The following is a 27443-nucleotide window of genomic DNA, read 5'->3' as shown; positions in this document are numbered from 1 at the left end:
AGAGGAAAAGCATTTTGTAGATTTCTTTCACTTGGAGCTATATGTAGTAACTAGATGGGACTTTGAATTGATTCTCTTGAGGAAAGAAATGATCAGGTGTTGGAAGAAAGGTTTGTACAAATGGTAGACGGCCAGAAGGGTGAGCCCAATTCTCAAAAAACAAAGGGTTAGGTTGCAGCTGTAAACTGAGAGTCACTGGTATATAGATATATAATGACACAATAGTTAAAATCATCTAAATGAGACCAGATACAAAACAGAAAAGGGTCCAATGAAGTAAATAAAGTATGTTTGCTATGCGGGGTAGAAGGAAGCAAGATGACCAACAAAAAACAGTGAGGTAGAAACAGGAGAAGGTGGTATTACATGAGCAAAGAGAGGATTACGTTTTAAGAAGCAAGAATCAGTCAACTGCTATAGAAAGGAGTAAATAAGAAACAGACACAAGAATTAAATACTATATCCCAAAAGAGATCCATGTATCTTTGAAAAACAAAGTACAAAAAAGAATTTCTAAGAGTTTTAAAATACCGGAGTGAGGAAGTTCTCCAGAAGTCATAAAAGAATAATACATTTTACTAAACAATAAATTTTTCTATGTTGTGAAAACAATGTCAAGGGAGAATACTGTAACACATAACACTATGAAAAATTAATACTTATAATTACCACCAACAAATCACTAAGAAAAAGACAAGACAATCCTAACAGAAAAATAGGTAAGGGACAAACCAGGAAATTTTCAAAAGACATCCAAATGAGGATCAAAGATTAAAAAACTTATACTCGATGTTGACAGTAATCAGAAAAATGAAAACAAAACACCATTTTTTGTTTAACAGATTTTTAAAACTAAGTAAATTAACCACATCTAGGAACATTCTCATACACTGCTGATGTAAGTAAAACTTGAGAGTATTTATCAAATTTAACATGTGCATACTCTAGCCCAACAATTCCATTTCCAGGAATCCATCCCAAAGAAATAGTTTAATACTCAAAAATAACTGTACAAGGATGTTCACTTCACTAATAGCAATGTAGTGAAAACAATCTAAATGTCTACCAAAATAAAAGATCAAATTATGAACCTATGTATTATGGAACATTCATAAATAATAATGTAACAAATATTAACGTACTCTCACACACACACACGCACTCAGTCTCATCAAGAAACAAAAATTTGATATACACCAACTGTTAGCAGCATTTACTCTAAGAATGGAATAAAAAGCCCTATGTATTAGAAGACATTTTTGTAAGTATAAATTCCCTCATTAGTTATATTTTTAAATATATAAAAATCATAATCTGAAGACTCATCTCTTCAATTCATATATTTGAAGGAAGCTCATCAATAAAAATTTCAGCAAGCAAAATTTCTAAGTGGTACCTCTGCTCTTGTGATAATTTGATTACTACCTATCAAGGAAAAAGAATGAAAAGACATATTTCAGGTAATGATTAATTCTGAAGAGAGAATAATAGGTGATTTTTCTATTCTTTAAATCTTTCTGAGTTTGTCAAGTTTTCTGCAAATACGTGTTTCTACAAATAGGAATAAATTAATGACTTACATTTAATTACATGTAACGCTATATTTAAAATCTTAAGAATTTTCATCGCACACTGTCTTGTAATTCAATCTCTCATATCTTAACCTATCTCCACCTGCATCAATCACAAGTATATTAATATAGATACTCTCCTTTCTTACTATAAAACCTTCAAGGTAAACTTAGAATGGATGACTCTTTAGTATAATCTAGTTGTCAAGGACACTCTAGAAAAATCATACATACAGACCTCATCTTAAAAACAAACAAAATATCAAAAATCACTGAGTATCGTAGAAGACACTCATAAAAGACATAAACTCTACCCTACAAGCATTCAAAAACCAAAACAAAATGATCCCTATGATCAAAAGGCACACAGTTACACCAAAAATGAATATAGATGCGCAAAAAAAGTACAGGACTTATACAGGGCTAAAATCATCTTCAGTTTTACATTATAACTAGTTTTATCTCTACAAAATTTAAATTTTATGAATCTAGAAATAATGTCTCCATTTCGTCAAAACCCTTATAATCCCTAGGTAATTTTGCTAGGTGTTAATAATGCTTCTTAAATAAATTTAGTTCAAAGAGTATACTAGTGATAATTATCACTATTATCTAATAATCATAGCTAATAAGATTAGATAATAGCTAATAATCATATGGAAAACTGAATTCTAACATTGTGCTAAGTTTCCATGTATGTAAGTTTTACTAACTACAATATGTACAAAGTAATTTAACTTATTCATGTTTAACATATACAGCTATAATTTTAAATATTTTTTTTTTTCACATTCATTGGGAAAGAAATAGTTGAGATTAGACAATGAAAACAGCCACACATAGGAGATACTCAATAAATGTTTGACAGGTAAAAAAATTAACTCCTGTAGGGGTTAATTCTAGTATGTGCTATACTAGAGGCTTTGCAACAAGACCATTTTCATTATTAATGCCATAAAAAGATAAACATGACATAGAGAAAGAAAGAGACAACAATGGGGTTAAAGGCATTTGTAACACCAACTGTAACACAAACAGGTGGGCTTCCTTTTCTTGTCAATCTTCAGATTTAGGTTGACAGGAAAGAGGGAAAGGAAAATAGATCTCTATGGTAACATATATTTATTCCAAATTCAAAACTAATGGAACCAACCTTTCCACTTCCAAAATAGGTTTCAATCAAATGTTTTTAAGCTAATTAAGAGATGATCCATAAAGAAACCAGACCACGAAATAAGTTTAGAACAGGTTCTTATTTCTTCACTTTTGTATTTTTCTTTTCTATTCCTTTCTTTCGTGGGGGAAGATGGGGATAAAAAAAGTGAAAGGTTAAATTAGGCAAGCTAATAGTATTTTTGGGAAGAGGAAATGGGGAGGCAAAATTCCCTGCAAGAGATGCACAGCCATAAAGTAGTTTCCTAAGTGTGCCATTTCTAGAATGTACTTTCAAATAATCTCAAGAAACAAAAAATGAATTTATTTTCTAAACTGAAATAGCACTATCTGGTACACATTACGATATTCTCTATGCTATAAGGAGTCTGAGTATGAAGTAATAAGCAATAAGAATATACTTAAATAAAATCGGCCAGGCGCTGTGGCTCACGCCTGTAATCCCAGTACTCTGGGAGGCCGAGGCGGGCGGATCACAAGGTCAGGAGTTGGAGACCAGCCTGACTAACATGGTGAAACTTCGTCTCTACTAAAAATACAAAAATTAGCCGGGCGTGGTGGCACCCGCGCCTGTAGCCTCAGCTACTCGGGAGGCTGAGGCAGAAGAATCACTTGAATCTGGAATGCGGAGGTTGCAGTGCGCCGAGATTGCACCACGGCACTCCAGCCTGGGAGACACAGCGAGACTTTGTCTCAAAAAAAAATAACGTAACGTAACATAAAATAAATAAAAAATAAAGAAAATATATTTAAGTAAAATCTACAGTCCTCCTCAATCATGGATTCCATTTCCAGCCCTACCATCATTTTTAACCTATCCCTCTCTAGACCTTCTCGTTTTAGTCATCATTTTCATGGTACAGCAGCCAAAAATATACATAATCTATTTTGTGCAGATGTAGCATAGCATTATTTAAAATGTGAATTATGATTCCGGTTATCGCCAATGCCTTAAATTCACCCTACATTATACTAAGCTTTTACGAAAAAAGCATGCTGTATTTCAGATCATTTACTCAAAACACATTTTTTTACCCTTGACTCACAAAAACCTATTTAATATTTTTCAATTTATTCTTAACAATCTTGCTGCCCATTCTTATCGGCATAATTCACTCTGATTTGCAAGTTTTGAGAGATTTCACTATATATCAAAATTGTTTATAAAGGCTGCGTACAGTAGCTCACACCTGCTAGTTCCAGCACTTTGGGGACCGAGGCGCGTGGATCACTTGGAGCCGGGAGTTTGCGACTAGCCCGGCAAATATGGTGAAACCCTGACTCTAAAAAAAATACAAAACAATGAGCCAGGCGCAGTGGCTCACGCTGCAACTCCAGATACTCGGCAAGCTGAGGTGGGAATTGCTTGACTCCGGGACGCGGAGGTTGCAGTGAGTCGAGGTCACGCCACTGCACTCGAGCGTGGACGACCTTGTCTCAAAAAAAAAAGAAAAAAAGAATTGTTTATAAAGACACTAATAATGGCTCCAATAGGAGTTCCTCAAGTACTCTAATGGTTTTTGTTGTTATTGTTGTTGTTTGAGACAGTCTCACTCTGTTGCCCAGACTGGAGTGCAGTGGCACGATCTCTGCTCACTGTATCCTCTGCCTCCCGAGTTAAAGCAATTCTCCTGCCTCAGCCTCCCAAGTACCTGAGACTTACTGGCGGGAGCCACTACGCCCCACTAATTTTTGTATTTTTAGCACTCTGATGTTTCAAACGTAAAATCTTTACATTTTCTTCTCCCGGCTCTTTTATCTCTAGTCTCACTCAGAAGTAAACTTAAAAATTAACCCCAGGCTGGATGCGGTAGCTCACGCCTATAATCCCACAGCATTTTGGGAGCCTGTGGCAGGAGGATCATTTGAAGCCAGGAGTTCAAGATCAGCCTGGGCAACAAAGTGAGACGCCATCTCTACACACACACAAAAAGGTGACCCCTTTAAAACATCATGTAATGTTTACGAGTTTCACAGGACAGAAGGCACTCTAAGTTACGCTTTCAATAATCAGAGCTATATTATTTGAAGTTTCACAGCATGCTTGGGGAAAATAACAGTTAATATTTCCCTTTTCAATAACTGAAACCCCAAATTATAAATCATTATAAAAATAATACCTATATGGTCCCACAACTCTACATCCCGTCATGAATGAGTAATAATAATTTCTAAAGACAAAAAAAATGTTAAGAAGTGAAGCACTGTTAAGTCAGAAAGGGTATTTTGCTTCTGGGTAAGAAGTAGATGGGCATAACTCTACCAAACAGGCAAAGTTCAACGGACTAGAAGGGTATTCGCATTTACCCACCACCTTCAATTCCCTAATGACTTACTATTTTTTTTGAAAAGATGAAAGCTGAAAAAAGTTAGGTTTGGTGTAGGTTACACCATGGATGTTGGTGCCTCCTACTGGTCCTAACAAAAATATAGTGGTACCAGTAGGCACTACTTCACATACCAATGTGAAGTAAAAATTCCTTTTCATAGGTGGTCAAGTATGGAAAAATTATGAAGGTCCTCATTAAATCTACATTTTTTAACCCACTAAATTATCCTTATAAAAATTCCGATAAACTGTCATAAACACAACTGCACTGCATCAAGGACCTAAAAATTGTTTTTCTAATCAACTGGATGGCATAATCAGGTAACAGCAGAAGCAGGCTATAGTCTAGTGAATTTCTGGGAGTCAAAATATGCTACTTTGATGATTATTAAACACTGAAAACTTTCACAATACTAATTCCAGTTAAGTTGGTGAGGTTAAAAATGACTAAACTAAAAATAAGGGTTCAATTAAAACATCCCACAGGGGTCTACTGTAAATAATAGCTGCAACCAAGTTCTGTTACCTCAAGACTTGAAGTCCCAAAGATTTCCCACACTAAGTGGCTAATAAAGAAATGTTTATGAGTTATTCTTACTACAGAGATGAGACTTCATGAGAACCTAGCAGAGATGCAAAGACTTACATAAGACACATGGTACTATGTAGTAGGAGATACAAAGATGAGTAAGACGAGGCTTTTGCTTTCAGGTATGACAGTCCACAGCACACAGTGTAAACTGCTTCATTAATTAAAGGGCAAAACATGAAGATATAAAAGAGAGTAGGCATAGGCTGGTTTACCAGAAAGATGAGATCAATCTTGGACCCACTGCTTCACAAATAGGCCTTCTTTGTTATCACATTATCTGCTTAGTTAGAAGCAGTTTCCAAATCTGTAGTTAGAATGTTTAAAAGTAACAAGGTAGAAGGGAGAGGAGGGGAGTACCAGACCTCTTAGAGGATCTAATGAAAATTCTGCACATATACTATGGGGCTAGGGCAGAAAGGAAGAAAAATAAAGCCCTATAAGCACCTTCGACAAAATATTTTGTTTAATATCAGAGGATTCACAGCTTATCCAGACCCCAAGTTAACAATCTCTATTTAAAAGAAACATTTTTTTTTCAAATTAATAAGGAAAGATGACCTTGAAAACTAAATATTATGAAAGGCAAGGAAGAAGTCGTACATTGCCTCCAGAAAGGGTAGTTTTTCAGTATGAAGTTTTCATCTTGTTAACTTAATTCTAGGTGGTGGGAATATGGATTATTTTTCTATGCTTTTCTGTATTTCTTGTTTTCTTTTTCTTTAGTGAATTTTTCAGAAGAAATGGAAAGAAAACTTGGGGTGACCAACTTGTCTTCAATGGCTGTCCAACTGCCGAAAAGCATCTTCCCTTATACAAGCTGAATTTGCCAATATCTGAAATATGGTACTCAACACCATACAGCATGATAGAGCGTATGAATGAGAGAATAAATGAATGAGAAGGCTTTGAATCTAACAGTCCCAGGTTCAATTCCATTCTGACATTTATTAGCTATGTGATCCTGATGAGGTTGCCTAAAATCCTTCTACACCAGTTATGTTTACCTGTAAAATGAATATTCCCTGCCAACACTTGAATACTTCTAAAACTCACACGTTATTCAAGATGTACATTTAACCACTTAAGCTCACTCTCATACCTCCCCAAACTTATAATATTTATTCATTGGTGCATTTTTAAATTGAGGTGTCTTACAACAGTTTTGTTCAACATTGCTCACCCAGTATAGCACAATACCTAGCACATAGTAGGAACTCCAAACATTTATTGAATAATGAAAGAAATATAGTAGCACCTACTTCATAGGGTTACAGCGAGAATAAAATGAGAATACGTGAAAACTGTATTAACTCATTTAACTCTCATAACAATGTTATAAAGTAGAATCTACTATCATTATCATTTATACCGTTTACATGAGAAAATTGCAGTAGAGATTTAAAAACTTGACCAAGGTCACAAAGCTAGTAAATGGTGGATCAAGGATTTAAATCCAAGCTCCAGAACCCATACCTTTAACCTTTACCTAGCTTTCACAAACAGTAGGTACTGAATAAGTATTCATTTTTATTTACTCATTAAAAATTTTAGGAGGCTTAAGGTACTTACCAGGCATTCAACAATCAATTCGTATTACTTTAACTGGCTTTCCCCTTAATACTTACAGAAGATCATCATCGCTAAGAAAAGGAATTAAGAAATTAGAAAATGTTCAAATCTAAACTTCAGCTATTTAGAAGCCCTGGATCCAAGGGAAGAAGTTCTATTCCTTCTCTTCTTTTCCTAAATGAATGCTGAATCCTCCCTAAGTACTAGTTATTCACTGAAAATGTTTTGTTTTTTTCTAGTACTGTGCTTAAGCAGGAGAGAAGACAAGATAAATTATAATTAAGACAGACTACTGCTTCAAAGATCTTAACATCTAGTTTACAAATACTGCTACATCAATTAAGAGATGAAACAAGCAAGCTTCTCTGGGCTAATCTAGGATTCCAAGCATCACAAAAGAGGAATTTAGATAGCACTTTTCCAATAAAAAAAAAAAATTTCCAAATGAAGCTGAACACAGCCTAATTCTGAAATATTTTTTCTTTTTCCCTCATTTTCAACTCTCATTTTCTGTCTGTAAACAGATCCTCCCTGGCCTTGCAAATCCTTTCAATACTAAGTCAGTACTAATTCATTTATTGGCTCCCTTTGTCTAAAATTTCTTCACCAGGTTTATCTCTTGATTTAGTCACAGGTTACTTACAAAAATAGATGAAATTCTGATCAACTCCTACTGTATTTATACTTTAAGCATCTTCAACAAAAATGTTTTCCCCCTTTGAATTCCGCTTTAGAAAATACTAAGATCACAGTGCAGAGTGGCTCACACCTGTAATCTCAGCACTCTGGGAGGCTGAGGCCAGTGGATCACCTGAGGTCAGGAGTTCAAGACTACCCCGGCCAACACGGTAAAACCCTGTCTCTACTAAAAAGACAAAAATTAGCCAGGCGTGGTGGCAGATGCCTGTAATTCCAGCTACTCGGGAAGCTGAGGCAGGAGAATTGCTTGAACCTGGGAGGTGGAAGTTGCAGTGAGCCGAGATGAGACCGTTGCACTCCAGCCTGGGCAACAAGAGTGAAACTCCGTCTCCAAAAAAAAAAATACTAAGATCATTCAGTCATATTCAAAAATGCATTTAACAGAATGTAATGTTATTTCTGAAATAAAGTATCAACTCTTGAAATTATAAGGTTTTTTTCTTGTAATAGTCAAAAGCAATTTAATTAATTCTGTCCACTAATTTGAAAGAGCATCATGGCTTTTATGTTAGAAAATACATTTGTATTTTCCATATTGGTCAGTCACTCACTGAAAACCAAGAAAATTATGCATTTTCAATTTTACATCTAAGATTTTGTGTTAAATAGAGGGGGAGAGGGAGGCAGGAAGCTCTTGGTCTTATTTGTTTCCAGGTATACCCAAAGTTATGCAAATTATCTAAGACATGATTAACCTATTCTGAAACACTTTTAAGTAAAATCCTGTTCTCAATAACCCACTCCAATGTCTTGGAATTATATTCTTATTGTTCAACATTTAAATGAAGCTCTTATTTAAATTGAATCTTGTTTCCTTCCATTTTTCCCTTTTGGGCGGATACAGAGATTATTCAGATAGCATTTCTTTATAGCAAACCTATATATTTTTGTTAAATTAAAGTTATCCTTTCAGGTTAAATACCACAAAACCATAACCTTTCATATTCCTTCTTAATCTTTTGATGATTTTTACTGGAAGGATGATTTTAAAGATCATTTTATCTACTTTTTTTTATTGTGTAGCCTATAACAGAATGAATTAGAGAAAAGACAACATTGTGATTTTAGCCACAAGACTTCCTAGCTCCAGAAAGTTAGGCTTCTGCTGACATGTCAGTAAAATGGTAATTAAAAGAAAAACATTACACAACTCACTCCATTTAGCTTACAGTTTTATTTGTCTTTACTTTGGTCAAAAGATGAAAATGGGGCAGAGACAACCTGTACACCTTTTTGTCTGCTCATCCCTCATCTGCATACATTTTTTTTAATGGGTACACTTTTTTTTTTTTTTTTTTTTGAGACAGAGTCTCGCTCTTGTTGCCCAGGCTGGAGTGCAATGGCGCAATCTCGGCTCACTGCAACCTCCACCTCCCGGGTTCAAGCAATTCTTCTACCTCAGCCTCCCAAGTAGCTGAGATTACAGGCACCTGCCACCACGCCTGGTTAATTTTTTTGTATTTTTAGTAGAGATGGGGTTTCATCATGTTGGCCAGGCTGGTCCCGAACTCCTGACCTCAGGTGATCCACCCGCCTCGGTCTCCCAAAGTGCTGAGATTACAGGCGTGAGCTACCGCGCCCGTCCAATGGGTACACTTTCTTACACGTATTTCTCCTGACTCATCTTCATAACAAATGACAAACCCATTGTTTAATACCATGTAAGACAGGATAAGGTATGTTAAAAACATAGAAATACTACCATAGCTGGTCAAAGTCAACATAATCATTCCTATATTATAAAAGGAAAACAAACCTGACCCACAAAATAAACATACCTACAAACTTACAGCCATTCTTCATGATTTAAGGAATTACTAAAAAGTTCTGCTTATTAGGCTGTATTCCAATGGACAAAACTACCTAGGTATGTGAAGTTTGCAGCAGAATATCCCAGTGAGTAGTGCATTCAACTATCATAACCTGGCTCTAAACCAGAGCTGAATATTTTCAGGAGAATTTAAAATTTTAAGTAATGGTATTCTGCCTACAGCTGCATGATTGTGTTACCTTGCCATTCAGTAACTATTTTTCTGAATGATGTCAGAAGGGTGATAAAAGGAAATAAATTATCATTAAAAAGTGTACAGGTCTGAGCCATTAGAAAACTTTGATTTCTACTTTTGCTACTACCCACCACAACCACCTTCCTCTAAACCTTGTTTTCCTCCTTTTTAAAACAAAGGGTTGACTTATCTGTAAAACGTTTCTCACCTTTGAGAAGAATCATACAATTGAATGATTCTAAGTACCGTAACAAATTTTATTAGGGATAAGGATCCCATCACATCTTTCTCTTCCTTGTTTCACATGCAGCCAGAGCAACACACTATTCTAAACATCCAAGTAGGCCAATATAAGTCTATCAATATAAACCTATTCTCAGAATCCAACAGGCTAAAAGGGAATAGAAACAAGGAGGGGCATATTTTTGTCATGCATACTTGAACACTTAATATCTCTACCTACGTAACTTCATCCAGTCTGAGATAAAAGAGAGTCTGGTCTTCTACAAATAGACATGTGTCAAATCCTTTAAAAGGTACTTCCCTATTTCAACAGAGACCAGGATTCAATAAATCCAATGTTCAGAAAACCAGACTTGCATCAAAATAAGTTCCATGTTTGTGGAAGAGAATAAATAGTGTTAGTTCTAGACGAATCAGTTGGTCTCCTCTTAGAACTAAGTTTAAAATCAGTCTTCAAAGCTGTTTTCCCTCTGCTGATAAAGATTTCCCTCTCCAGATAAAGATTTTTCTAGATTCTATTTCAGGAAGGAGACAAGAGAGTGATAAAAGAGCTAATAACTAGTAAAGCTAACTCAGTTGGTTGTCAGTATGGTATGTTTTACTGAGCCTTTGGGTTGTAAGGGCTTCTATGAGGAATAAGGTCCTGCAACGCCGCCTGTCTGTGGACCCAAGAAAAATTACAAAGTTATTATGAAACCAGATCACTAGGACAAACCGAGAGGCCTTCCTATTCCAACTCACCACAACCAGGCCTGGCTCCAAAGCCGACTCTTTGGCTGTCCCATAGTATGGGACAACAGGTCCTAGCTTAATTCTAATTCACTAACGAGACATTTGAAGACATGTATGTACGTGTAAGGATCAAATATATTTTTCATCCACTTACAAATGTATATGGTCATTTATAATTATTTAGAGTTACTGATAAATGTATACAAATACAGCATCAGCTCATCGAAAATCCTTGGAAGATCGAGGAAGTGAAGTTACTTCAGCAGCCAGGATAGTTACGAAAAACCCTGCAGAACAGTATGGAAAAGTACAGCTTCTCACGTGTCCCTCACATACACAAACACTTAGCTCTGAGTCCATTACAACCTTACGTCCCCCTCAAACTGCTCCCCTCCATCTCACAGCTGGGAGAAGTTGAACAACCTCCTAGTTGGTCCCCAAGAGACTCATCTACCTATTATTTTACTCCTCCCGCTTTGATCCCGATCCCGTCCCAGACTAAGGTGGCCCTACTGGCCCCAGGCAGATCACCCCCCCCCCCCACCCCCCGGCGTGCAAACTGGGAATCTAACCAATTCCCTCCATCCTTAACCATGTGAGCCATGCCATGATAACAGGCTGTTCACCAACTCTGTGAACTCCGTGGTCCTCCCACCCCCACGTGTCAGCTACCCTCCCCCACATTCCCACACCTCACGATTTAGGCCGAGGGAAGAAAGGGGGCAGTCGAAAGCCTGGCCCCTAAGAGATCAACCCACTGGAATCTGTCCCACTGAAAGTCCCCTCCCACCTTCGGCCCCTATCCCTTACAGTCCCTTCCTCCCTCCTTCCTTGGAAACCAGGCCCTTGCCTCAGAAACCTCCTCTTCCTCGTCGTCGTCGTCCTCTTCTTCCTCGCTGTTGTTACTGCTGGTGCCGCCGCCGCCACCTCCGCCTCCACCGCCGCCTCCACCGCCGCCTCCACCGCCGCCGCTGTTGTCGCTGTCGCTGCTGCTTTCGCTGCTGCTAGGGGGTCGGCAAGTCCGGTTACGCTTGGCCTTGTGGTGCTGCTGCTGCTGCGGCTTCTTCTTCAGGAGCAGGTCGCAGACTCGCACCATCCCACGAGGAGACGAGGCCGAGCGAGCTCCGCTGCTGCCGCCAACGCCGCCGCCGACCTCCGCCGCCGCGGGGGGGCCCGCCACAGCCGCCACCGCCGGGGGGCTCCCTTCTCCTTCTGCAGCCGTCGCCGCCGCCACCGGAACCGTCGCCTTCTCCATCCCCAGGGAAAGAGGGAGGGCGCGGACGGGGGAGGGGCGTGGGGGCTACGCTCTACCGCGACTTCGGCCGCACTGGGGCCGACACAGCAATCGGTGCCGTCTCCGCCGCCACCGCCTCGGTCACCTCTACTGCCGCCGCCGCCGCCGCTCCGCCAGCTCTCACCTCGTCTCGCGATACTAAGGGCGGGGAGCCTGACGATGGGAGGGAGGGAGAGGGAGGGAGCAAGGGAAGGGGGTGAGGCGTTTAAGAGGGATACCGGGTGTCGGGAGAACCAGAGAAGAGGAGACTAGAAAGCCGGGGAAGTGTGCCTGGGGCACGTTCCGAAGGGGAACGGCGGGGACAGATAAGGGGGGCGCGATTGCAGCCGGAGCGCCCGCGAGCTCCCGGATTTCTTCTCTTTCCTCTCTATTTCCCGCACACACAGCCCTGCAGCCCTCCCTTCTTCCTTCCTGGCTTGTGATTAGAACGCAGCCGCAGGCGGAAGTGCAGTGACGCCATCAGCCGTCGCCTGAGCCGTGGGGCGCGGGCGGCCGAAAGGCGAAAGTGAGATTTCGAGGGCCGGGTCTGGGGCCCCGCGGGCGCGCTGTGCTACGATGTGTGGGGAGTACGGGGAGGCTGGAGAGGAGCCGGCCCCGGGCAGTGTGAGGTGCGGAAGCGCGGTCCAGACACTTTGTTGACGGGAGGCCAGTCAGCCAGATCCGGGAGGTGGGGCCTCGTTCTGGACTGCTGTACGTAGTTTTATTCCTGGTCGTTTTTTTCGACCGCCAAATCTAGAGATAAAGCTTTGGATCATGAGAGATGGCGTCGTGTTGGGAAAAGAGCCTTCGTTACCTAAGTTTAAGCTTGGCTCATAGACATCCTCTACGAGTTTACACGTGTGTAATATGAAGGCAGTCGATTAGGAGATGTCTAAGATCATTACACCTCAAGTTTACGAGGGGAGGAAGACACGGGAAGGATGCGTGGTCTGTGCCAGACTTTGTAGACGATTCTCTGAATGACCCTGATTTAGCTCTTCTGGCCCTCTTAGATTCAACTTGGAAGCAGGCATAAATAATGATTATTGTCAGTATGCTTCTCTCGGAAGGAATATTGTGATGGGGGTTGTGGGTTCATTTTTAGGTGTCTAAAGAACTTTCAGGACTTTTGAAATGATAGTGGAGCCCATTGAACTCAGAATTATCCCTTTCTGGTCTAGTGGGAGTATAGTGGCATAAGGAAAATGAAGCAAACATCAAAGACAGATGTACTGGCACAAGATTAAAAGTATGTCTCAGCTGACATAGTTGCCATTTTAAGACTGCTAAGTTTAGCTGAATATGCCTGGATTTTTTTTTTTTTTTTAGCATTTTTTTCTTTTTAGCATTGGCATACCATATGAAATGTGGGCAGTTGCCAGTACTCTACAGAGTACCATGGCAGAATTGGCAATGACTAAATCAATTCATTCAAACAAAAATTCATCATGTGCCTACTGTGTGCATAATTTGTGGAATCAAAGTCTCTGTTTCCAGGGGCTTTACAGTGTAATAACTGCTATAGTAAATATATATGCAGAGTGGTAACCATCTGCCTATTCCTCTCCTACAGTCGTTGCTGAGTCCAGTGTAGAACAAAGCACTGCATTGTGTATCTCACCACTACTGATTTAGATTTTATAATTTCAGCTGCATCCCTCCCTCCTGCTTTGTATATTCTTCAGCATCTTTTTCTCCCTTTCCACTTGAATACTTTTTGCAGTCTTTAAATCCCAGCCCATTTCATTATATGACTTTTAACTTAGAACTTCACAGTTTTCCAAGTGCTAGAAATTTCCTGAGATTTCCTTTTCTCCAGTATCTAGGAATGAGAAACTCACTGTTAATATGTGAGATTAACGCTTCATACATATTCTAGTTCCAATACCCCTCTTTCTCATCCAGTAATTATCTTTTCTGTTGTCAACCTTCTACAAATTCTGGTTCCTTAACTAATTCTTCTGTAGCTTTCAGTTGTTTCCTTCACAAGCAAACTTTCTTTCCTTAAAAAGTATTCTATACTCAGGAGGCTGAAGCAGGAGAATCGCTTGAACCGGGGAGGCGGAGGTTGCAGTGAGCTGAGATCGTGCCACTGCACTCTAGCCTGGGCGACAGAGGGAGACTCCACCTCAAAAAAAAAAGTCTTCTACATTCAGTGTCTTTTTTGTTTTCTGAAATTGACTTGTCAGCACTCTGCAATCTAGTTCCCGTGTCTATCGTGCTACCAAAAATACTCTCTTTAAAGTAATCTCATTGTTTGGAAGAAAATGAGTTTTTTGCTCATTAGTATAATAGTGAAATGATGATCCTATTTCACTAGTAGGATAAAGTTCAAAACTACTAAAATGGACAAGGCCCGTAAAGTCACTTTCTTTTATTTTTATCTAACTTTTTTTTTCCCCGCTAGAACCTCTGGCAGGAACTGACTAGCCCATGAAACTTATTTCTTCCTGGGCACACAGCTAAACTAAATTTCATAGCTTTCCCTGTAGTTGGTTGTAGTCATGTGATGAACTACCTTTTTTTTTTTTTTTTTTTTTTTTTGAGAATGAGTTTAGCTCTTGTTGCCCGGGCTGGAATGCAATGGCACAATTTCAGCTCACCGCAACCTCCGCCTCCCGGGTTCAAGCGATTCTCCTGCCTCAGCCTCCCAAGTAGCTGGGATTACAGGCATGCACCATCACACGCAGCTAATTTTGTATTTTTAGTGGAGACACGGTTTCTCCATGTTGGTCAGGCTGATCTCGAACTCCCGACTTCAGGTGATTCCCCCGCCTCAGCTTCCCAAAGTGCTGGGATTACAGGCCAGAGCCACTGTGCCTGGCCGTGATTAACTTCTAGCCAATGAAATATGAATGGAAATGATGTGCTCATTTTTAGGGTTAATGAAGTCCTATTCTCCCTTACTCTTTCTTCATCAACCTGATGCCTTTCAGCATGGTGACCTTGAAAACTATATGTTGGAGATGCCAAAGACAGAAAAGAGAAGAAGGAGTGGCTGAAACACTACTTGGAAGAGAGCCACCCCAATTAGATACACTCCTTTTTGGACTTCTTGTAAGAGACAAAATTGAGATTTGAGAATTTATATGTATAGGAGCTAGAATGACCATAGCTAGTCCAGAAATTGGTACCAGAAGTGGAGTACTGCTAAGACAATAACCTAAAATATGTTACATCAGCTTAGTTATGATGTAGCAGGTGGTAGAGAATGTGATTTGGAGGCTGGAAAAAGGAGGCCCATGTTTGCAGTGGCAAAGTAATTAGTAAAACTGTCACCTGAAATAATTCAAAATCAGATCACCTATTTAGATTAGCTCCAGAGGAAATGATTGAAAAGAGCAAAAGTAATACTACGTGTTGAATTTTATATTTTACTTTTAGTGAGTTTTTACTAAAGAGAAACTCGGGACATACTTGGCAGAAGTGAGAGTGTACACCAATATTTCTCAGGGAGGATTGGAAAAGGTGACTTTTTAAGACTTCTAACAATATTAAAAAAAAAAAAAAAAAAAAAAAAAAAGCTAGAAGAGGTCTTGAGTATAGTTACCAGTGAGATTAAGTCCTGCAACAAAGATCAGGAAAAGGGTTTGGTCTTTCCATTCAAAGTCATTATTGTAGATGGCTTCAGGATAGCTATGATAAAGGTCTAAAGGAACTGGCATAGGAGCAAGGAAGCAAAGCAGTAAATTAGGCTTGATAATTATGTAAGAAAGAACTTTGGGTGTAGTTACTAGAAGCAAATCAATCAGAAGACTACATTTTTGGAGGAACTTTATTACTAATCATACTAAATCTGGTTCAGATATCATTGTTTGGGTGTTAAAACAGAGGGTAACTGTCCAACCCCAAGCTTGCATAAGTAGAAGAATAGAGCATTAAACCTTAACAGCTCTCCAGTACTCACATGTGATGTGGCCGTGGAGAATGATGAAAAAAAAGAACATTTCAGAAGCTCATATCAGGAGCTGTACAAAGGAATGGACAGGGAGTTTTTTCCTGAAGACTAGAATTGGGGTCTCATCAGAACTGTTTTCAGTCTCCAGGAGATGGGCCACAAAATGTTTATGCAGTATTTCCTCATTATTATACATGAATAGTATTGCTCAGTATCATTTTTCTTTTCTAAATGAGAAAATGTATTATAGTTACCTGTCTCTGAGTTACCACTGTATATTGGATTTGTAGGGATGGGGTGACAATAAAGATAATTTGTTTTTTTAGTTCTTAGGTCACATCTGTACCTAATGAAGACAGCTGCGCATTTTCTGAAAATCCTAGACTTTGAGCCTGTTTCAGTAACTGGTTAAAACTTCAGATTGTCTCCTTTGAGACAGGGTATGTTCTGTGTGTGGAAAGACAGGTAAAATACATGTTTAGTGATCAGAATAGTAGATTCTTGCAGATACTAAATTTTTCTGACCACACAGCTATATTTCCATGCTTCTCTTCCAATTAGGTATATGGGTTAGGTGTGCTAATTCGGTTCTAACCAGTGGAATGTGAGTAGAAGTGATGTGCTCCTATTCCAGCTCTGGCCCATGGAAACATCACATGAGCAATCCAGTATATTACCACTCCCTACCAACTTGAGGCAGATGAGCAAATTTGCACTGGAAGCTATGTGTTAAAGATGGCAAAGCCACAAGGTAGGACTCTTGGATTCCTGAATCTTCACTTGGAGGATACCTGCTTCCCAATTAGAGACACTTGTGCTAGAGTTTCCTGACTCTTCACTTGGAGGATACTTGCTTGCCAATTAGAGACACTTGTGCTGCAGTTCATATGCATTCTTTTGTGTTAGGCCACTGAGATTTGAGAGCATGTCCGAATGTAGACCTGTCCCTCTTTCTGCAGATGCAATCGTTCATTACCTAATTCTGATTTTTATACCACAGGATGTGTATAAAAATCAGGCTAGCCAAAGTATCCTATCATTCAGCCATAGTGATTAGTTCAGGAATGGGCAGATTAACAAAACTGAAGTTAATCAGAGATAGTTTCACCATTTGGGCTAGCACTATCGAGAAAAAGGCACCTGCTTTTGAAATAATAATTAAAAAAAAAAAAAAAAAACAAGCTACATCTGGCCTTTGGTCATCATGTAGAGTGAACCTGCCTAAGAATGAAATCATTACAGGAAAACAGGCAGTCTCAATGATACTGCAGAAGGGGAAGATACCCCATGAATTGAGAAATATTTCCTGGGTTTCTACTCAAGATTGAAATTCCAAGAGGTAAGGCATAGATACTGCCAGGAAGACCTGGGAATTCAAAAAAAGGGAGCTCTCTGAGACTAGGGTCACATCCTAACAGCTCACAGCTCTTCTCTAGTGTGCTGGAGTCCTCAGAATCTGCTGGTCTTGATTCACTGATGGGGGCAACCAGTGTCCCCTTAGTGTCCGGGCAGAAACATACTGTACCTTGGTTTTAGAAAGTAGGTTGGCAGGCATCTTTCCTCATTCCCATCAAGGAGTTGGTACCTGCCACAATATATTGTAAATCCTTTTCTCTGTTCTTCTAGAGCTACTACAAAGTGCTGGAGAAGGAAAAGCTCCTAAAGCAACCTGTCATCCTGAAGGCCAAATTATGTAGCAGAAGAACTTGAGAAAAGATTAAGGCGGTGGTGGGGAGGACCTGTGTCCTGGTGGCTTGAAGCCACAGGGAAAGAGTTTCACTAAATGCCAACAAATGCTAAAAAATAAACAAAACAGGGAGCCAGTGGCTTGTGCTCTGCTTTCCACCTGAAAGTTTGCCCAACATAAGCAATTTAATCAAGTAGAAATTGAAGCATATGTTTAGGCAGAGAGGACCAGGTGACACTGATAACCACTATCCTCCCAGCAACTGCCTTAATTTGGCTTTCATGAGTTTTCACCCATATTATTGCAATAGTCAATCTCCCTGCCACTGATCCTATTATACTCTACTTTATCTGCCACATTGACACCTGAGTTACTTCTCGACCTTGTAAAAACAATTTATTTCTGAGTGCAACAGCAATACATGTTTGTTGTAGGATACTAAGAAAATACAAAAAAGCACACACACCAGAACATATAATTCTATCAGCTAGAGATATCCACTGTTGGCATATTAGTACAAACCTTTACACAGTGTTTTCTCTGTATATTTTTAAATGAGAATGCCACTGTTGTATTTAGCATGCTTTTAAAAATGTTTTATTTTTGTTTTTCAATCCACCAATAAGGTATCCTGGAGCATGCTTTTTTTTTTTTTTTTTTTAAGTATATGTGAGCATTTTCTCATAGAATGAAATGCCCTCTACAATAGTATATATAATTAATATAGCAATTTACTTAAGACAGGTGTTGCAAACTGGCAGCCTATAGCCAAATGTGATACATGAACATGTTATACTTTGTCATCACAGCATTTCAAAATCATTTGACTTTTGAATGCATTTATACAAGGCATGCTGTCTTCAATTCTCTACAGTTTCCATAAATTCCTATTATGCCCAGTCCTTATTCACTCATGTCACCTATCTTTTTTGTTGTTGTTACTGTTTCTGTGTGGGCTTTTAAGAAATTTTTGGCATTTGAGTTGAAAACAGCAATTTAGCCAGAATAAGCATGGATGTTCATTCACTTAGTATTTGTTGCCTACCTGCTACATACAAGGCACTGTGTTAGGTGAGAAAATGGTTAGCAAAACAACCACGGTCCTTTATATCTTGAAGCTTATGGTCTAGCGTGAGAGACACACAAATGAAATAACTGCTGCAAGGGAAACCTGAGCTAGAAACTTTTGATTTGTTTTGGGGCTTCCCTGAGGAAGTAATATGTGAACAGAGATCTATAGTAGGAAATAGGCCAAAAAGCGGAGAAGAATCTTCCTAGCCAAAGGAATGTATATGCAAAAGGCCTAAAAAAGGAGGTATCAAACTCTGCCAGAAGAGCTGAAACACAGAAAGTGAGAATGTTTGCAAGATGAGGCTGGAGAAGTAAGTGGAAGACAGATGATTCAGGGCTTGTGGACCATGCTAAGGGTTTTGAGATAAATGTTGATACAGAATCTACCCTAGTCTTCTTTTCCTTAGGGAAACATAATTCTCTTTTTAATCACTCCTTATATGACATGATGTCGAAATCCTTTTCATCCTCTTACTACCCTTCTCTAGCATTAATAATTTTCTTAGTCCACTGCTCTGGAACCAGAGCCCAGTAAAAAATAGTTAAGCTGAAGGCTGGGGATGGCATTCTAGCACAAATAGTAATTAACTACTGGGCACATTAGTAGAACAGAGCTGCTACCTAAATAAATCCATTTAGGCCAGGCACAGTGGCTCACGCCTGTAATCGCAGAACTTTGGGAGGCCAAGGTGGGCGCATCACGAGGTTAGGAGATCGAGACCATCCTGGCTAACTCGGTGAAACCCCATCTCTACTAAAAAATACAAAAAATTAGCCGGGCGTGGTGGTGGGCACCTGTAGTCCCAGCTACTTGGGAGGCTGAGGCAGGAGAATGGCATGAACCTGGGAGGTGGAGCTTGCAGTGAGCCGAGATCGCACCACTGCATTCCAGCCTGGGCGACAGAGTGAGACCCTGTCTCAAAAAAAAAAAAAAAATTTTTTTTATATATATCCATTTAAAGTCAACTAAATGTTATTTGGATAATATGTCTCTCATGTTAAATTTGCCCAAATATATATCTCACCTCTTACAATTTATTTAGTTTAAAATTCAGTATTGTTTTTCTTCATGTACTCCTAGGTTGGGTAAAGAAAGGAACAAGGGAATGGGGAAACCTAGAGTCCTGGGTAACAGAGAAAGACAGCCTGAGAATAAAAGTATGCAAAAAGTAATCTACAACAAAATAATGCACTTAACTCCTGTTACTAAACAAATAAGCTACTCACATTTTAGTTTTGTGTTTCATTTTATGTTTGTCAGTTTAGCAATTTTTGTCACTGTTTGGAAGACTTAGAGTGGTTATTGCATAGAACACTCCTACACAGAGTTTTGCGAGTTTCTGAATTTTGTACTTTCAATCTGAAAATCAAGAGAAACATTTTCAAGGTTCAGATTCAGACCAAGTTAATATGTTAACAACTAATAACAATATTAAAAGTTAGAACAATTCCTTTTCTCTATCTTTCTCAGGACAAATCAAGTTTATTAGAAAACTAGGGAGTGATCTGGTGAAAGAATCCAAGAAGTTCCAGGGAAATCTTTCATTCATTCATTTATAGATTATTCCACAAATGTTTATTAAATATCTATGGTATTTATACAGCACCTACAGTACTATTTAGGGCACTGGGTATAGCTTATAAACTACATAACTGAATATCTTTTGTGCAAGGAGTAAGTAGTATAATAGTGCCTTGAAATATAGGAATTCACCTAGAGATCTTCTCAAATCCTCAAATGTGCACATGTTTTATATCATGTAACTGAACCCAGAAAATAAAGCATAAGCAAACTGGTATTTTTACACAGCAATGAATTTTAAAAGCACGCAGAGTCTCTAGTCTCATATAAGGGGCTTAGAACTTGCCACTGCATCCTAATAACAAGTACAAAGCTGAACAGACAAAAATCAACAACTCTTCTTAAATTCCTCAGAAATGAGGACACAGGGAAAACTGCTGCCCTCAAAATTGGAGAGACGGATGGGAAGATACAGAGAATCATAACCAGAGCAGAAACCTCTGGAAACCAGTGCTGGGGTAGGGAAACCTGAACCGTAATTGATGAAATGCTGAAGGCTCACTGTGGACAAGCCTGAGAGTCAAAAACTCCAGGGGAACCCAGTCATAGAGGAGCTCTCATACCTTTGTGAATTATACCTCCAGTAGGACTAGTATTGTATACTCACAAAGGTGAACTCACAGTGACTATCAGAGAAAAACCCCCTCATGCTTCTGGCTGGGGGATGGGAAAGCAACCATTTTGATATACAGCAGAGCATTCTGTTCTTAACAAGCCCTGGCTGCAGAAGAAACTTTTTTTCTTTTTTTGGTTGAGCAAGGAGAAACTGTTTTACTACAGCCTAACTCAGTGGGGTTTTATCAAAGCCTAACTGACTTGGGGGAAGGAAAATATCCAGCTCCAGTTAGCTCTAGCCTTCCACGTGGGGAAGGGAAATATAGCACTCTAGTCCCCTTTAGCAATTCTGTCCACCGTTAAGAGGGAGAAACAACTGAGAAAACACTGCTGAAGTTTACCATGCAGGGGTGTAGGCTTACCAAAAGACTGAGACCTAATCATAGGACTCAGAATGCTTCAACTCCCTGACACTACCACCACATTACTTAAGGCTTATTTACTGTAGTTCCTTTTACTCAACACATCATAGTCACTTTTTAACAAAAAAAATTACAAGACATATTTGTAAAGGAAAAAAAAAAAATGATTTTCAGTTTGAAGAGACTGAAGCATGATAACCAGAATCAAATATGGTAAGAATGTTGTGATAATTAAATCAGGAATTAAAAACGGAGCTATTTTTATATGATAAGGGCTTTCAGAAAAAAGTAGACAACATGTAGGAACAAATGGAGTAATGTAAGCAGAGATACGGAAATTCTAAAAAAATATTAAATGCTAGATATCAAAAACTCTGTAACATAAATGAAGAATGCTTTTTGATGGGCGTATTAGTACACTTGCACTTGGTTGAGGAAAGAATCTCTGAGCTTAAGGATATGACAATAGAAACTTCCCAAACAAAAAAGCATGAAGAAGCCAGGTGTGGTGGCTCACACCTGTAATCCCAGAACTTTGGGAGGCCGAGGCCAGCAGATCACCTGAGGTCAGGGGTTCGAGAGAGCCTGGCCAAGATGGTGAAACCCCGCCTCTACTAAAAATACAAAAATTAGCCAGGCATGATGGCACACTCCTGTAATCCCAGCTACTCAGGAGTGAGGCTGAGGCAGGAGAAATGCTTGAACCTGGGTGGTGAAGGTTGCAGTGAGCCGAGTTTGTACCATTGCACTCCAGCCTGGGCAACAGAATGGAGACTCCGTCTCCAAAAAAAAAAAAAAAAAAGCATGGAGAAAAAAGACTGGATGGATGGTGGGGTGCGGGGGGAAGAGAAGGCAGAACAGAATATTTAAGAACTGTGGGACAACTACAAAAGGTGTAGATGCACACAGTAGGGATATCAGAAGGAGAAGAAATCCTTGATGGAACAGAAGAAATATTTGAGGCAATAATGACAGAACTTCCCCCAAATTAATGTCAGACACCAAACCACAGATCCAAAAAGCTCAGAGAACAGCAAGTAGGATAAATGCCAAAAAAAAAAAAAAAAAAAAAAAAAAAAAAATCTACACATATGCAAATATTCGAATTTCAGAAAATAAAAAATAAAAATATTCTTATATAAGCAGATATATATGGAAACAAAAAGATACAAAAAAAAAAAAAAAGAAAAATATTCTGATAAAAAGCCAGAGGGAAAAACACTTTATCTATAAAGGAGCAAAGATAAGAATTACATCTGACGTCTCCTCAGAAACCATGAAAGTAAGAGGCTGGAGTGAAACATTCAAAGTGTTGAGAGAAAAAAAACACCAGCCAATAGTTATTTACTTTGCAGAGTTATCCTCCAAAGGTAAAGGAGAAACAAAGACTTTTAGACTGACAAAAATTGAGGGACATCATTGCCAACAGGACCTACCTTGCAAAAAATATTGAGAGAAATTCTTCAGAAAGAAGAAAAATAGTACAGGTCAAAAACTCATGTCTGTATAAGGAAAGGAGGGAAAATAAAACTTTTATTTTTCTTATTCTTAATTTAATAAGTAACATTTTACTCAGAGTAATAATAGAAACAATGTGTTTTATTATGTATAGTAGTCCCCTCGTAATCCACAAGAGATATATTCCAAGACCCCCAGGGGGTCCAAATAGAGATAACCTTTAAGAATAAAATGAAGCATTACACAATCAAATATACAGAACTATAAGATAGTTCTGTTTAAAAAATATTTTCAAGGGTGGGCACGGCAGGTCATGCCTGTAATCCCAGCACTTTGGGAGGCTGATGCGGGTGGATCACTTGAGGCCAGGAGATGAGACTGGCCTGGCTAACATGGTGGAACCCCATCTCTACCAAAAATACAAAAATTAGCCAGGTGTCATGGTACACACCTGTATTCCCAACTGCTAGGGAGGCTGAGGCAGGAAGATCATTTGAACCTGGGAGGTGGAGGTTGCAGTGAGCCTAGATCGCACCACTGCACTCCAGCCTGGATGATAGAACAAGACTCTGTCTCAAAAATAAATACATAAAATAAAATATTTTCAAAAATAAATCTGGGTACACTAGAAAAAATTGAAAACAAACTGCTTAATACTGATTGTCAGTACATTAAAAAGTTACAACCATAATAATTCTGTACATATTCATGTATTTTAATCATTGTCTTAACTGTATCTGTCTCATGTTACAGGTATATTTTACTTCTGAAGAATATATTTTTATATGATTGTAATTTTTAATAAAAGTATCTTTAAACTTCCACATTTCATTTTACAGCCAATGAATTTAAAATTGCTGATGCTCTCAATTGACTCTTCTCAGTTACCTCAGTATTTTTATTTTGGAACATACTCTCTCAACAGGTTAATATAGGTCATCTGGTAAACTCAGAGCAAATTATACCAAATGGGGTATATTCCCAATTCTGGTTTTATCTTATTAAATATTTAAATATTTCAGCTCAAAGGTTTTCAGTTACTGTCTTTTTTTGCCTCCACTTAGAGTATCTTTGACAAATATTTTTATAAGACAAAGCTCATTAAATAAGTTATCTCTTATGATTCCTTAAATGCTATATCAAATGTATGTATGTATGTATGTATGTATGTATGTATGTGTTTGAGACAGAGTCTTGCTATGTTGCCCAAGCTGGAGTGCAGTGGCATGGTCTCAGCTCACTGCAACCTCCCCCTCCAAGGCTGAAGCGATTCTCGTGCCTCAGCCTCCTGAGTAGCTGGGATTACAGGCATGCACTACCACACCCAGTTAATTTTTGTAATTTTAGTAGAGATGGGTTTTCACCACGTTGGCCAGACTGGTCTCAAACTCCTGGCCTCAAGTGATCTACCTGCCTTGGCCTCCCAAAATGCTGAGATTACAGGTGTAAGCCACCACACCTGGCCTTTTATGAAATTTATATAAATTTGGTAATAAATAATAATAGGCTTTTTTTTTTTTACATTCTGGTACTGAATATAAAATTATCCAAGTAAAAATAGAAGCTCCACCAAATAATCTTCTCGGAAGTCAACAGTGTTTATTTCCTGTTGCTGTTGCAATAAATTGCATGATAGTGTCTTAAAACAACACAAATTTATAATCTTACACTTCTGGAGGTCAGAAGTCTGAAATGGATTCCACTGGGCTAAATCAAGGTGTTGACAGGATTGCACTCCTTATTTAGAGTCCAGGGCTGATTCTTTTTACTTTTTCCAGATTCTAGATGTTACCAGCATTCCTTGGCTGGTGGCATCTGCCTCCATCTTACAATACATCACTCCAATCTCTGCTTCTATCATAACTTTGTCTCTGACTCTTCTGCCTTCCTCTTCCATCTTTTAAAGCCCCTTGTGATGACATTGGGTCTGCCTGCATAATGCAGGATAATCTTCCCATCTCAAGAGTCTTGTCTTAATTATATCTGCAAAGTCTCTTTGTCATGTATGGTCATATATTCATCCCGAGATTAGACTGTGACCAGGCATGCTTTCATATGATTGCTGGGTCACATGATAGATACATGATTACCTTTTTAAAAGTGGGCAAAATATTTGAATAGACAATTCGCTAAGTAAGCTATATGGCTGGAAAATAAATACATGAAATGATGCTCTACTATATATAGAAATATAATTAATTTTATATATTGATCTGGTATCTTGGAACATTGCTAAACTCCTGCATTGGTTCTAGTAACTTATTTATGCACTCCATAGGATTTTCTTCACAGAAATCATGCCATCTATGAATGAAGGGAATTATACTTCTTATTTTCCAAATGGAGATTTTATTTTTCTTGCATGACTATTCTGGCTAGAACCACCAGTACAATGCTGATTAGAAGTGGTAAGATGGATATCCTTTCCTTGTTCCTGATCATAAGTGTGATGTTAATTGTAGATTTTTCACATATACTGTTTATCAATATAAGGAAGTTCTCTTCTGTTCTCTGTTTTCTGACAGTTTTTGTCAGGCGTGTATTTTGTATTTTCAAATACTGTTCTGTATTTGTTGAGATAATCATAGGATTTTTCTTTCTTGTTATTACAATGAGTTACATTGATTACTTTTTGGATATCAAACCAACCTTGTATTTTTGAGATAAACCCCCCTTGGTCATGATGTATTATCCTTTTTGTACATTATTGTATTAGCTCTGCTAAAATTTTGCTAAGAATTTTTACATGTATGTTTATGACACATATTGGTCTATAGTTGTCTTATAATGTCATTGTCTGGTTTTGGTATCAAGTAATGCTGCCCTCACAGAATGAATTAGAAAATATTCCCTTCTCATCAATTTTCTGGAAGAGTTTTTGTAGAATTGGTGTTATTTTCTGCTTAAATGTTTGATAGAATTTACAAACGAAGCCATATGGGCCCAGTGTTTTCTTTGTGGGAAGGTTTGTAGACAAATTCAATTTCTTTAATAGATGTAGAGTTATTTATCTATTTGTTCTTGAATGAGCTTTGGTAGTTTGTATCTTTCAAATAATTTGTCCATTTTATGTCCCTCATCTCTGGTAATTGCTCTGAAATCTATTTTGTCTGCTTTCTTTTGATTAGTATTAGGATGGTATATTTTTCTCTTCCCTTAATTTTTAAGCTCTATGCTAAGCATGGTTGAATCTTGCATTTTTATCCAATCTTAATAATCTCTGGTTTTTAAATGAGAGAGTTTAGACTAATTTAATTATTGATAGTTTTGGTTCTATTTGTATTGTTTGTTCCATCTTTTCTTCTTTCCCCTTTCCTTTTTTGCCTTCTTTTAAAAAAACTATGTAATGTATATTCCATTTTATCACCCTTGTTGGCTTACTGGTTATAATTCTTTTTAATTCACAATAATGATATATAAAGTCTTATTAGCTATAATTCTTTATAATTCATAGTAATGGGACATAAAGTTTTAGTTGTTGATTTAGGGTTTATATTATACATATTTGTTATGTTGTACCTTCACGTGGCATTATATTACTTAACAGATACTGCAAGAACCTTAAAATAGTATAATTCTATTTTCCCCTCCTGACCTTTGTACTATTTTGCCTTACATTTTACTTCTATATATTTTATAAACCACATAGTACAGTGGTCCCCAACCTTTTGGGCACCAGGGACCAGTTTTGTGGAAGACAATTTTTCCACAGACCATTGTGGGGTGGATGGTTTCGAGATGAAACTGTTTCATCTCAGATCGTCAAGCATTAGATTCTCATAAGGAGTGCACAACCTGGATCCCTTGCATGTGCAGTTCACAATAGCATTTGTGCTTCTATGAGAATCTGATGCTGCCGCTGATCTGACAGGAGTCTGAGTTCAGGCAGTAATGCTCAATCGCCCACCACTCACCTCCAGTACTGGTCCACAGTCTTAGTGTTGGGTACCCCTGCCATAGTACATTATCATTATATTTATTGTTTCTTTCAAGAGTCAGTTATCTTTTAAAGACATTTAAATAATAAAAAATGTATTTATATTTGTCCATGTTGTTACCATTTCCGATGTTCTCCATTCTTTTATTTAGGTTTTCATTTGGTATTATTTTCATTTTGCCTGAAGGAAAAGCAAAAGAAAAAAATACCAAATTTTCCTCTATCATTTCTTATAGTGCTGGTCTGCTTGTGATGAATTATTTCTGCTTCTTTTAATGTCTGAAAATATCCTTCTTTCATCTTTGTTTTTGAAAGATACTTCCATTTGGGTACAAAATTCTAGATTGATAAGGTGTTTTTTTTTCTTTCAGTACTTTCAGGATATTATTTTACTGTCTCCTAGTTTGCATTGCTTCTGATAAGAAATCTCTCATCTTGACCTTTGGCCCTCTATATCATGTATCTTTTTCCTTTGGTCGATTTAATCACTGGTTCTTTATCAGTGGTTCTAAGAAATTTTGTTTTTAAGCTGTGCTAGAAAAGACCAAAAAGCATTTAGTCTAGGATTAAATCTTTTTTTTTTTTTTTTTTTTTTTTTGAGACAGTCTTGTTCTGTCTTGCCCAGGCTGAAGTGCAGGGGCGCACC

The 27443-nt window shown here is 38.3% G+C and overlaps 1 protein-coding gene, 1 long non-coding RNA gene and 1 other non-coding gene across 11 annotated transcripts in view; 2 read left to right on the top strand and 1 right to left on the bottom strand.

Annotated features, from left to right (window-relative positions):
• Positions 1-12330, bottom strand: part of ANKRD17 (ankyrin repeat domain 17) — a 183160-nt gene extending 170830 nt beyond the window's left edge. For all 9 annotated transcript variants that reach the window (XR_012434875.1, XM_045392500.3, XM_045392501.3 and 6 more), the window contains exon 1: positions 11765-12330. Coding sequence is in view for 8 of the 9 variants with exons in the window: in XM_045392500.3 (XP_045248435.2) it covers positions 11765-12169 (405 nt within the window). In the remaining variant the exon portion in view is untranslated. The remainder of the gene's footprint in view (positions 1-11764) is intronic.
• Positions 12331-12655: 325 nt separating this feature from the next.
• On the top strand, positions 12656-17266 carry LOC141410304 (uncharacterized). The gene is made up of 2 exons (XR_012434879.1): positions 12656-14198; positions 14817-17266. It is a non-coding gene; the product is annotated as an uncharacterized lncRNA (long non-coding RNA).
• A 210-nt stretch (positions 17267-17476) lies between these two features.
• On the top strand, positions 17477-17605 carry LOC123573789 (small nucleolar RNA SNORA3/SNORA45 family). The gene has a single exon (XR_006698521.1). It is a non-coding gene; the product is annotated as a small nucleolar RNA SNORA3/SNORA45 family (small nucleolar RNA).
• Positions 17606-27443: the final 9838 nt, after the last annotated feature.

The sequence above is a fragment of the Macaca fascicularis genome, chromosome 5 (assembly GCF_037993035.2).
Source record: "Macaca fascicularis isolate 582-1 chromosome 5, T2T-MFA8v1.1".
Taxonomy (NCBI): Eukaryota; Metazoa; Chordata; class Mammalia; order Primates; family Cercopithecidae; genus Macaca; species Macaca fascicularis.
This window is presented reverse-complemented; position numbering and strand designations above follow the sequence as displayed.